Source organism: Haliaeetus leucocephalus, unplaced genomic scaffold, assembly GCF_000737465.1.
Source record: "Haliaeetus leucocephalus isolate CR32 unplaced genomic scaffold, Haliaeetus_leucocephalus-4.0 Scaffold173, whole genome shotgun sequence".
Classification (NCBI taxonomy): Eukaryota; Metazoa; Chordata; class Aves; order Accipitriformes; family Accipitridae; genus Haliaeetus; species Haliaeetus leucocephalus.
This window is the reverse complement of record NW_010972609.1, coordinates 3,893,325-3,905,685: the sequence shown is the minus strand read 5'-3', so window position 1 is coordinate 3,905,685 and position 12,361 is coordinate 3,893,325. Positions and strand designations below refer to the sequence as shown.

General features: G+C 36.6%; 1 protein-coding gene across 1 annotated transcript in view; it reads right to left on the bottom strand.

The window, feature by feature from the left end:
- The window catches only part of LUZP2 (leucine zipper protein 2), a 204,193-nt gene that overhangs the window by 100,748 nt on the left and 91,084 nt on the right, over nt 1-12,361 (bottom strand). The window contains exons 2-4 of the mRNA XM_010563716.1: nt 10,741-10,858; nt 9,197-9,267; nt 5,411-5,492 (exon numbers count right to left, since the gene is read on the bottom strand). Of these exons, the coding sequence (XP_010562018.1) occupies nt 5,411-5,492; nt 9,197-9,267; nt 10,741-10,858 (271 nt within the window). The remainder of the gene's footprint in view (nt 1-5,410; nt 5,493-9,196; nt 9,268-10,740; nt 10,859-12,361) is intronic.

Here is a 12,361-nt window from a genome sequence, read left to right as displayed (position 1 = left end):
TTTTTGAAAAATAATACCAATGTTAATTAAGAAGTCATTCAATTTTGCTTTGATATTAAACCAGCATTTTTAAAGCTCTTCTTCTAAATCTCTAACAACTGAAGAACCACTTAGTCATAAAGTACAGCTATAGAGAGCTACATAGAAGGGATTTATATGGCTTGGCTACTGGAGCTAATATAAAGATAACCCTATCTATCCATTTAAGTGCACCTATGTCTATAATTTCATGCTTTAAGGCAGATCAGTCTGTATCAGACCATTTGCATGGTGCTTTTATTCAGTCCCAAGGACAACGCATAATACCATTTTCCAGAAAAGAAGTAGGAATTCTACTTTCAGTCACCAAATCCTGACAGCATAACAAACAAGAACGGTCATTTATACCCAGCTCTAAATTAAAAGGCACAGAAAATGGAATGTTGAAACTAAAAAACTCTCTACAGCTCTTCCTCCTTTCTACCCACTCTTTGTTCTTGTTTGACATTCACCTCTTTCTACATGTTGGCTGCCTTTAATTACTATCTAGCTGTAATTATGAAAATACATAATGAAAATATATTGTTCTAAGGCTGAACTTTGCAATATTAAGCAAGGACACTGCTTCTGTCTCCTGGAGACAGACATCCAAAGTACTCAGAGCTTTGTGTGTTTCAGAGCTCATTACGTTTATTAAAGGCAACAGCTTCCATCCAGTGGCCTTTATTCACAGCAGTTTGTGACCTTGAAATGTTCAGACTAAATTTTTCCCCATCGAAATACAGAATGCTTTAACAGATGGCAGTGATCTAATTCTAAGAGTCAGACAATAGTTAGTTATTCACTACAGACGAAGGATGGAAAATTACCAATGTAACGTCGCTACCCCACAGTCAAAGCTCAGCTGTATGCTTATTTGCTTACCTCCAGACTTCTTGTATCTTGCTCAGGACTAAGACAGGAGCAATTAAGGTGGGGTTGGAATGCATTCATTAACACCTAACTATTTTGGCAGCATCTGGAAACCTTAACACACTCAATATTAATTTTCATGGTCTAATTTTCAGGTTGTAGTGTAAGAATTGACTCCAAAAGCCAGGGAGAACTGGTTAGGCTATTACCTAAACCATAGGAAATATTCTTTCCTTTGGGAAAAAGCATTCTACAAAGTGTTAAATACTTTTGAAGCAAAGCTAAATATATTTTTACCTACTAGGATTTCTTCAGTGAACGTAACTTTTTAAGCTGTACGTTATATTTTAATTAATAAAACAGATTTTTGTCAAAAAGACATTTAGGACCTGTCATGAGGGCTGTTACTAAACTAAATAAATATTTTTGAAGTGAAATGAACATCTGAACTTTTTATTAAAAATATGGCAGACATGAGTTTGTGATGGTTCTTAAGATTCTTGTTTGGAGGTGGATATCTCTGAATTAAATTCCCCATATACTCTTAGTCTTTTATTACTAAGAAAAACCTTGATTTTTCTTACACTGATTTCACAATAACCATATTGTTTATTTTTACAAGTCACACATAATGTGTTACTTAATTCTCATTTTTCAAAGTGAACACCGAGCAAGTGGGAAAAAGGCATTTACACAAACGTATTTTGTCCTTTATTTTGACAGACAGTACTATAATTGTATTGTCAAACAATTCCATCACCATGTCTTTTTAAAAATTGTTAGTATGATATAAAATACCAACAGAAACAAAATGTAAAAGGCATACTAAAAGCTTACTCTACTTTGCCAAACTGTTTTTGAGTATTTTCCTGTTTCATTCTTTATCTTCTCCTTCATCCAGAGCTATCCAGCTCTTCTTATAAACTTTAATTGCAGTTAACGGGAAACAACTTTGCAAACCTCAAGGTTACTTCCTAAAAAAATAACTTTTTCTTAAGATACAAGCAGTTAGTGTGAAGTACAGTCAAGTGAAAAGCGCATCTCCAAAAAGCTCCAAGAAGCCTGTTAACCTACTGCATAGATACAGAATCACTACTTACCCTATTTTTCAAAATCACTGGGGGGAAAAAAACCAAACCAAACAAAAAAACCCCCAACTTTCAAGTTACATGTCTTGCTTGCCCTCTGTCTTTTTGTTAACAAAAGTGAAAATTAGTCCACGGTCCCTAATCCTGTTTCTGGAAGAAGTGGTTCCACTTCACATTTAGAGATACAGCTTGCCATTATAAATAAATGTTATAACTGCATAACAATCTATTATATATTGCTTAGGTATTTGATATTAAAAGCAGAACAAAAAGCTCTGTCAACCTTTATCAATTGTTAAAGAGGACAACAGGTTATTTGGAATTATGTCCCACATATTTTATATACATGTTATATAACTAAACCCAGAACAGTGCTTCTGACTAAAAAGCTTTATCTATTTAAGAACTGCTTTTTAGTATACAAATAATCCACAGTTCTAGCGTGAGATGGTCTGTAGAGAAGCTCCCTCACAAAACAAGGCTTTCTGGAAGACTGTATTTGACCTTGAACTTTGCAACATAGGGCTACTCTAAAATTTAAACCACCCGTATCATAACTAGTATTCCTCTGCACATTTTACTATCCCAGGTAGAGCAGCTGAAACGTGAGCCATAAATTTATCCCAGGTTTGCCATATATCCTCTAGGAAAGACCTGTCCCAGGACAGACTGCTGCTGTTCTTTATATGTTAGTGCTACAGATGCAGAAGAACCCAGAAAGGGAGCGCTCACTCCTGCTACGGGCCCCCAGGTCAGCCCTCAGTGCGACTAGTAGTTTGAAGGACAGGAGTGTCTTCACATCTCTTTTTTTTGTTTCCTCAAGCCTGAGTTGCTGCTTCCACCCTCAGAAAGTTGTCACTACCCAGCAGCAGCTCCGCCGGCCGCTCTCGGAGAGACTGTACCCACCAGCACTTCAGCAGATCCTCAGAACAGCAACTTTTCAGCTGCCTACCATTCTTGGCTTCTCTCATCTTAAAGGGCCCCAGAAATGGATAAGCACACACAGTAATGTCGATAACATTGTTTCTGATGAATCAGTTGTGCAACTGAGAGTGAAGAGTTTTGCCATGCATTGCAGAAGATGTGGATGCAAAGTGTAATATATTGCTGTGGTGTCTCCATTGTTCTTTTGATTTGGTCGGAGTCCTTGAACACCTTCCAGGTTATTTTTCATGTAATTTGACTTAATTCTTGTAAATTCTTAATTACACTTTTGCATTTATCTAATAAAGAACACCTTCAGGCAGGTGTTCCCTGTTGAATATACGCAGCCAATTAACATACAGTGAGCATTGTATTATGCCTCTTTGGCAAGTGCAGAAAAGAAGTATTTCCAACCCCCCTCCAGTGTTTTATTCATTTGGCTTTGAGAAATGTAATTCTATTCTTATTTACTCTGATGAAAATCAAGATTTACTTCACCAAATCCTGTAGAATAAAATGTGCTTAAATTGGATTAGAAACAAGACTCACAATTCATTAAACTAGAATTAAATTCAAGCTCCCATCCTCTAGCTAGGCTTGCCTCAAAGTACCTAGACCTTCTTTCACAGCAATTGTATTGCTTTCAGAAAAACGTGAAACACATGGAGAAACCAGGTGCAAAGTAACCCTGTGTGACAGCAATAATATCTATTTCCCTTTCTATTGCAGCTCTCATCTGAGGATCCTGAAGCACTTTTTGAATATTCATTCAGTCTCACTGTATTGGTGAGCTTCATTATGTACATTGTACCCTGAGGCATAAAGAAATAAATGTCACAAACCAAGGACACAGTTCTGCTTTCCCTAAAATCAGTGGCAAATTTAATTTCTATTACTGGCAATTTTTATAATACAGCTCAAAAATTCAGTTTCTCTAACCAGCTGACAACACTCCAAGTCAAGTTCTGTTGTACACTCAGAGGGGTTTTTCCTGATTTCTGCACTAGGTAATATTTTTGCTTACAGTAAACAGTAGATTTTGTTTGACTTGTGTAGAACAAATCTTGTGCTCTTTCCCAGTGCGAGGGTGCGGACTGGATTTACACAAGGCACTGCTGCTCAATTTAAAAAAAGCACTATATCACAAAGAACAACAGCGCCAATAACCCATTCAGTACCTCTGAGATCTATTTAACCCACAGCTGAATTAGTCTTGAATATCAAAATCTAATAGAGACATTAAATAACAAAATACATTTTCCACCTTTAATTTGTAGGACTAGAATTCATTGTGCTGATAAAGCTTGTGGGAATGTGTCTGTGCACCTGAGAAAAGAAAACTTTCAACCAGCATGTTCTTCGTACTTAGCAGAGACGACTAGGTTCTCATGTTTTCTTATTTCTGGACTATGTATCTTGTCTCAGTACAAAATCACCTTAAAACAAGTGCAGATTTTTTTAGTTGAAAGAAACCTGCAAAAGGAATAGTTTAGTTCAAAATCTACATTGTTTCTAATTAGAAGGTAGCATGTAAAACATGCATTCTCAGCTTGTTCACTCAGGGCATAAACTCATGTCTTGTTCACCAAGGGCATAAAGCCACATATTGTAAATATTTGCTAAATTTTGTAATTATTTTTAAACGTCTGTCTTGGAGCAACCTTTGTTTTGTGAGCCTGGAAGACAGTAAAATCTTACTAAATAAACAAGTAATTATCCAATATGAAACTAAAAATACATCTATAAAACCTTCTAGCAGCTTTTCAAGGCCAGAGTTAGAATCACAGAACACTTGAGGTTTGAAGGGACCTCTGGAGATTATATAGTCAACTTATGCTCAGTGGCGTTTGTGTTATAGAAATACTACTAACCAACATAGGAAAAAATTCCTTTTTACATCTTAAATAGCAAACATGATTCTACTTTTATTTTTTTTCCGCAATAGCAAAATGTGGCATCTTATGCCCCACAACATTACAGTGCTACACAAAAATCCAACCAATTGTACAGTTTATCCAGAAACAGAACTTCATTAAAGCATGAAATCTTAATGGGACCAAACACCTTCCTATAGTGATAATTAGATCAAGTCTGGTCAAAATCGGACACTCTATTACCTATTTTATTGCTGAAAATTGGTAGTGATTCCAAGAAAGTCAATGGGTGTATGACAGTGTATGTTGGTATAGATGAGACGTAAGGCTCCATAAAGATTACCTCATCAGGGAAAGGACTTGGGCCCAAGTCTCCAGGCCCAAATCTCCAAAAGCGTATACACACACCTAAATCCCACAGAAACAAGTGAAGACATGGATCTTAGCAATTTTGAACATACAAATTTTTTTTCAGCTTCCTTCTCCTGAAGCTTGTAGACTACTAACACTTCAAATCCAGATTTTTTACATGCAAAGTTATTTGAGCTCATGACAAAATCTCAAGGCAGAAGGATTAAAAAAAGACAGAAGAAACAAACAAAAATAACGAAAGAGGGACAGGGAATCACTCACGGTAGCCTGCTGCTTTTCTGCTTTTTCAGCTGCCTCATTAAGCTGCTTTTGAAAGGCCTCCTGGAGAGATTTCATTTCTTCCCTAGTTTGTTGAAAACACAGAACACAAACTTCATCAAAAGTGTCCAATAGGAAATAATTCTTCAGATTCAAGAAAAGGCACCTTTAATTATTCAGAGCAACAGACAGATGTACTGTGTCTATAAGTCTTGCTAATAAAATCATAATGACCCCATGAACAATAGTGCCAACTCAAGACAAAAATTATCTATGATGGAAACTGGCCATCTTTTACATCTACTGAATAGCCTGCCGTGCAAAACATCTGCCAGTGTATAATTTCTAGCAAAAAGGATTGGCACCAAAAAAATGAGGAAAGTGAGCTACTGAAAACACATCAAAATGGAACCATATTATTATCAATAAGAACTAGCTTATACCTGCTTTAAGATAAATAAATAAATAATGCTCTGATAAAATTCAACCTTTACCTGGCTCTTTCTAGAGGCAAGCAACACAAAATTCAGTAGAAGATTCTAGTAGACAAGGAAAAAAAAAAAAAAAAGAACACACAAAAAAACCCACAAAACCAAGAGGATAATTGCTTGGATTGGGCTTTATTTGAACCAAAAAACCCCTTTGCATTATTGATGCAGTCAGAGAATTTCTCCAAATTGCGAGAATTACGGTGGGCTGAGATCCTCTGCTGGCCATCTCTTTCTACCCACAGCATATGACACTTTGGAGCTGTGGCAAATTAGAGCAGTGACATATTTCAGAAGAGCTGCAGAGCTTGTTCAGGGCTGTTGCTTGCATGGGTAAACCTTCACAGAAGACCAACACGGAACTGGGTTTACACGCAGATAATAATTTAGCCCAGCGAAAACTAAATTGGAATGGAAACCATCTAGTTCATACAAGAGCAGAACTTGTGAGCTGCTGGATCATCTTTCTTGTTAGCCAATAACTCTACTACTCATAGCAATTTCGGCAACACTAGTACAGAACAGATTTAATTGAAATAGTGATTGAGCAGCATGAAACCAATGCACCATCAGCACAATACAGCATACAAACAGGTGCAATCATTTCAAAGTGCTGATGGTGCACAGAATAAAACTTGAGGTATCATAGTAAGTGACCAAGTTTTACTGGCAACTTGGGAAATACTGAAGAATTCTAACAAAAGGGATTAAAAAAAAAAAATCTAATTTGAAGTCAGCAGAACTACATCTACTTACACAAGCTGAGATTCTAGCACTCTAAACTTTACTCTATCATCCATCACTGCAGAGAATAATCAAAGCTGTTTTCACAGACCAAACGCAACTCACGTTTGTCCAAAGAAAGAAGATCATAAGATTAATATTGGGATATATTTTGAATTTTGATTCAAATACAATAGATTTAAGCATAAGGCTGTGTTCACTGTTCTTCACTTGCTGCAGATGAAGCACAGCCTGGGGCTCTTGGCAAATAAACTGTGACCCTTAGTAAAATTCTGTGAAGGAGATACCCTGCCATATTTTTAACACCTCCTTCTTACTCTGAACTTCCACACCCCTCTGGAAGTGAAATCCAGTAAGCCTGTAAACAGCTGTCAAGTGACCTTAGTAGCTCCAAAGCATTTTCTTGGAGTATATTGCAAAAGCCTTTTATTTTCACAAAGAGGGTGAGGGCTGCTCAGCAGCATATTGCACTGATCCCGGGTCTATCTCTGGGAACTGCTGCTGTGCAGTATACTCAGTAGCTGAATCCCTTAGAAACAAAAGTCAACATGTACTTTTGGGTGGACCTTGCGAGACTTTAAGGGGTGATTTAAAGAGGAGATTGGGAAGAATATTTGTAGTACGTCGTAAAATTTTCCCTTAATTTGCCCTTAATTTTCCCACCTGCAATAAAGATCTATTTAGTAAACAGGCCATTAATATTTTTAATCAATTAATCTCTCTGTTTCATAAAAGCTGCACAACAATCAAACCACTACACAATCACATTCCTGTATGAAGGATGGAGTCAGTGACAAGGGCAGCTATGATGCTGAGACATACACCTTCAGTTGCACCCAAGCCATGTAAGTGTTTAAATAGAATGTTAGTTGAAGTTTTGCTTTCATCATTTAATAGATTTGTCTGGAATACCTGAAAGATTCTTGTGTATCTGATTCTCCTCTATCACAGTAAAAATGAGAACATCTATGCATATTGTATTATGGCTCTTATTTGTTGTGTATTGAAGAACTGAAGGTCATTTTATCACAAACCTTCTCTGTAGAAATGCAATTTCATATGTACTTCTATTAAATACAATATCAGCAATAAGATGGCCATGGGATTTAAATATTGCATTTCTAACAATGAAAGAAATATGAACTTTATTAAGTTTTTCAATAATTTTTTTTTTCTAAGGAAAAATATGAAGTATAGGTGCATTCATTATATAATATTGTTTCAGTGAAAGTGATCTCTATATTGCCTATGTTTTCTTGTTATTAAAACTGTATTGATGTTGTTAGTTGCTGGTCTGAATTCCAAGAATTAAGAGAAGCAGAATGATGAGAATTACTTGCGATCAAGCACTAAGAGACTTGAGACTAAGGACCAGACTGGGAGCTTGCATTCCCAGGCATAGAAACTCCTAAATTTCTTGAGTGCTCAATGAATAATCTGAAGTGAATATTCTTCTCTCCTCCTGCCTTCTTCACAGATATCCAGAGCAAGTATTCCTACCTTTGCACAATGACTAGTGATTTTGAGTGTCTACATGCATGAATATTTAAGAGGCCTGAATAAATATATATCATCATCTCCAAATTCAGAGATTGAGATACTTTAATAATTCAATTAACAGGGCATTACCATCCACTAGTAATTTTCGAAAACTTCTGATTTTATTCTCTTTAAGAGAAAATTTCATGACTAAACCTTCCTGAGAAATTAAAAATCCCTTTCTTTATCAGATTAGAATCATAGAATGGTTTGGGTTGGAAGGGACCTTAAAGATCACCTAGTTCCAACCCCCCTGCCATGGGCAGGGACACCTGCCACTAGACCAGCTTGCTCCAAGCCCCATCCAACCCGGCCTTGAACACTGCCAGGGATGGGGCATCCACAGCTTCTCTGGGCAACCTGTTCCAGGGCCTCACCACCCTCACAGCGAAGAACTTCTTCCCTACATCTCATCTCAATGCACCCTCTCTCAGTTTAAAGCCATTACCCCTTGTCCTTTCACTACAGGCCCTTGGAAAAAGTCCCTCTCCGGCTTTCCTGCAGGCCCCTTTAGGTACTGTCAGGCTGCTGTAAGGTCTCCCCGGAGTCTTCTCTTCTCCAGGCTGAACAACCCCAACTCTCTCAGGCTGTCCTCATAGGAGAGGTGCTCCAGCCCCCTGATCATCTTTGTGGCCCTCCTCTGGACTCGCTCCAACAGGTCCATGTCCTTCTTATGTTGGGGGCCCCAGAGCTGAATGCAGTACTGCAGGTGGGGTCTCATGAGAGCGGGGTAGAGAGGGAAAATCACCTCCCTTGACCTGCTGGCCACGCTTCTTTTGCTATATCTCACTCCAGCATTTCGATATCTTTTCCTAACATACGTCCAATATCAGTAAATACATCATTTGTTTCAGAAACTTCCCCAAATAACATTCCCTGCCCCTATTTTACTGTTATAATCATCAGATTCTGAAATACAATAGCATTTGCAGATTAAAGTAAAAGGAAAAATGGAATTTCCTAGTCTGACAGTTTTCAGTCTGGAAACAGAAAGAGAAGGGAGGAGGTAGGGTCTTACCTTTGCTTTTGGCCCAGTTCCAGAAGTTTCTGCACATCATTTTTGGCTGATGCTTCATCATTTTTCAAAGACTGATAGCAAAGGAAGAACTCTATTACCAAAGAGGTCTTTAATATTACTCATCTGTGAAATGATTAATTTGGTCCTCTTTCATTAAATGTTCCCAGTGAATTACAGATATTACCACTTGTGAGAAACAGAGGAACAGCCTGACTTTTCTTTTACCGTAACTCACCACAGCTAACTGTACACAGCTGTTTTTCAAATATTAAATGAGAGCTAATCAAATAAAGTAAGTAGATTTAGAAACAAACAAATAACTAAAAGCACTGAAATTGTATGACAAAGATATGTGTCTATATACAGAAGATACTACTACAGCTCTTTGCCTATATCTGGATCTCTGCAGTGTCGAGTCTAAAATATCTCGCAGTATAATTTTGCTGAATACTAGCTTCAATTGTGCTGCATAAGAAATCCAATTCTAAAATAACTGTTACAAGGAGAAGCACATTTCTCTAAAAAGTAAGAAGAAAACCCCTACCATAAAAAGGAGTAATAAAGCACTAAAACAAACAAACAAAAGAATAAAAGATTCAAGAGTTCACATTAATTAGAACCAGAAAAGTCTGGAATATAAGACAATATAACATTTTAAGATAATATAGCACAGTACTGATACATTGTACCAGTATTCTTCTGTGAACAGATATAGGGATTTCACTCCTTATATTTTTTCCATCTAGCTTACATCAACATGAAGATAAAAATGCGATGTCAGAAAAATACTGTCTTTTAAAATGGTAGGAAATGGAGACAAATCTCAACTGATAATGAGCCTGAAAGTTTTCACCAGACCAACAGACTATATCTGGAAAAGACAGGCGTGCTCCCAAGTGAACATCTGGCGTTTTCAGGACCTCAAATCTAGAGCAGGATTTTTAATCCACTTTTCACTCTGAGAAGTTGATTTGACTCCAGAGTTAATCTGACTACGGCCCTTTCAGCCTACCCATGACACCGAAAAGTTAAACGCAGAGGTGTCTCAGCTCTAGCTGCTGGCTCATCTAGCACAATTTGTCAGCTAAACTTGTAAAGTAATGCCCTGCGGTACATCCAGTCAGTCCGTGTAGATGGCATGTCAGGTGGGTAAAGTGAGCAGCTAAACTAGGCTGAGTATATGTAACTCATCAGCAAAGATGCAACCTGCAACAGCAAAGGAAATCCTCTATAGTAGCTGCCAGGACAAATGCGTGGTAACTCCACTAAGACAGCTTATTCTTTTTCTTTCCCTTCCTTTTTTGTTCTACTATGCCCTATTTTCATACTTACTTTATTTTTTTGAGTAAGTGGACAAAGGGCCCAACTCATTAGGGTTACATTTTCCATAAATATGTCTGCTTTATGTTAAGTAAAAGATCAACAAAACAATAATTATTCACATATTTAAAAAAAAACCAAACAACACATTTTTTGTAATAAATAGATATCAATATGAAAAAGTCAAGGTAAGTAATCCTATAGAAACCAAGAGAGAACCTAACCTGGAGGTTTACTTTAATTCCCTCGAGTTCTTTAGAAGTCTTCGAGAGTTGACGAAGGATATTGCTCCTTTCCTTAAAGACTTCTTTCAGCTGTCTTTCCAGTTCTTCATAGCCCTGTCTAACACAGAAAATAAAAGCATGAGATCTTCTCAAAACATTACTCGATGCAGTTGAAAAACAGTCTTAGTTCATCCAAATTGAATTAATTCCAACACTTTTTATAGATTCCAAATTGGAGTGTGTGTCCCTGTTCACCTATATAACAATGATTTCTCCTAATGTAGATAAATAGAAGTTTAACATGTCAAAATGATGTGCTGCATCTGAGTATGCAAATTATCAAGACTGAAACACTGCAATTGGTGTATTGTCTGTGATGAACAGGAGACAGAAAGGATGTATTTAACATGCGTGGTGGTACATAGCCTGAGATTTTTCTTGTTTCTTGACATTCCATGCAAGAAACCAAGCAAAACTTTGAAAGAAGTGTGAAGTTTTGTGACACCCAGTAATTTGAGGGAAGGATGATTCGGATCCATTTTAACTTTGTAAAATTTATTTCATTCTGCAATTTCTCCTCACTTAAACCTCCCCACAGTATAAACTAGAACTGACAAATATGCTAAGAGGAGTCAAACTTAATTATTAATTAATGGATAAGTCAAAATATTCTATCCTTTTCAAAATGGTAATTTTTACTTGGAATATAACTATACATTTTAAAGTTTTTATAAAATCCACAATGAAATAAATCCAACACATATTGGTTTAGGTTGAATGAAACACAGATCCAACTCTCATACTCCATTTCAGAAAAAAGCAGAACATTACAGTTTTTTTAAAACAACATAATTTTTCATTTAAAACTGTCATTTTTAGGAAGACTGATCAGTAAATTGAAAAATCCATTCCTTCTACAACTTAATTTTATTTTTATTTTTTTTCCTCCTTGCTCTACCTTTGGTTCTAAAAAGGGGGAAAAAAGAACCTCAACTCTGCCACACATCAGTACTATTTTATTATCAGATACAAGACCTTGAAGTTAAACAGGAATCTTAACATTCCTTTAATGGATTTTGAATACAGATTTTAGAAAAGAAACTCTAAAGCAAATTAAATATGCTATCTAATACCAGTCCTATCTATTTTAGGAATAGACAGCTCATGAAATATGATAGATTTATGAAAAAAAGAAAATTATTCTATATTAAATCATACTTTGGATACCTAGAAGAGATGAAAGTGTATAAAACATCTCCTTCATCAACACAAGACTTTAGGCAAAGAAACTTGACGTTATACTGAAGCTTCAGCAATAATTATATTTGGCTTTGACAGAATGTTCCAAATTAAAAAGCATAGAGTTCTTTGAGTTTGCATCTCTAATGAAACACAAAACACGTCCAATTTCTGCTTGCTGCTGTAAAACAAGAACTGAGATGTTTTGGTCTGCAATGTAGCACCCTCAGTGAAGATCTTCAGCACAATTGCTAGGTCAACTGTTTAATTTTACAGTAGAAGTTCTCTTTTAGAGGAAAGTTGAAATGGAAAACAGTACTGAAATCCAGCCAGCCCCCCCCCCCCAAAAATTTTAAGGTTTTCCAAGAATGTCACCAAAAAA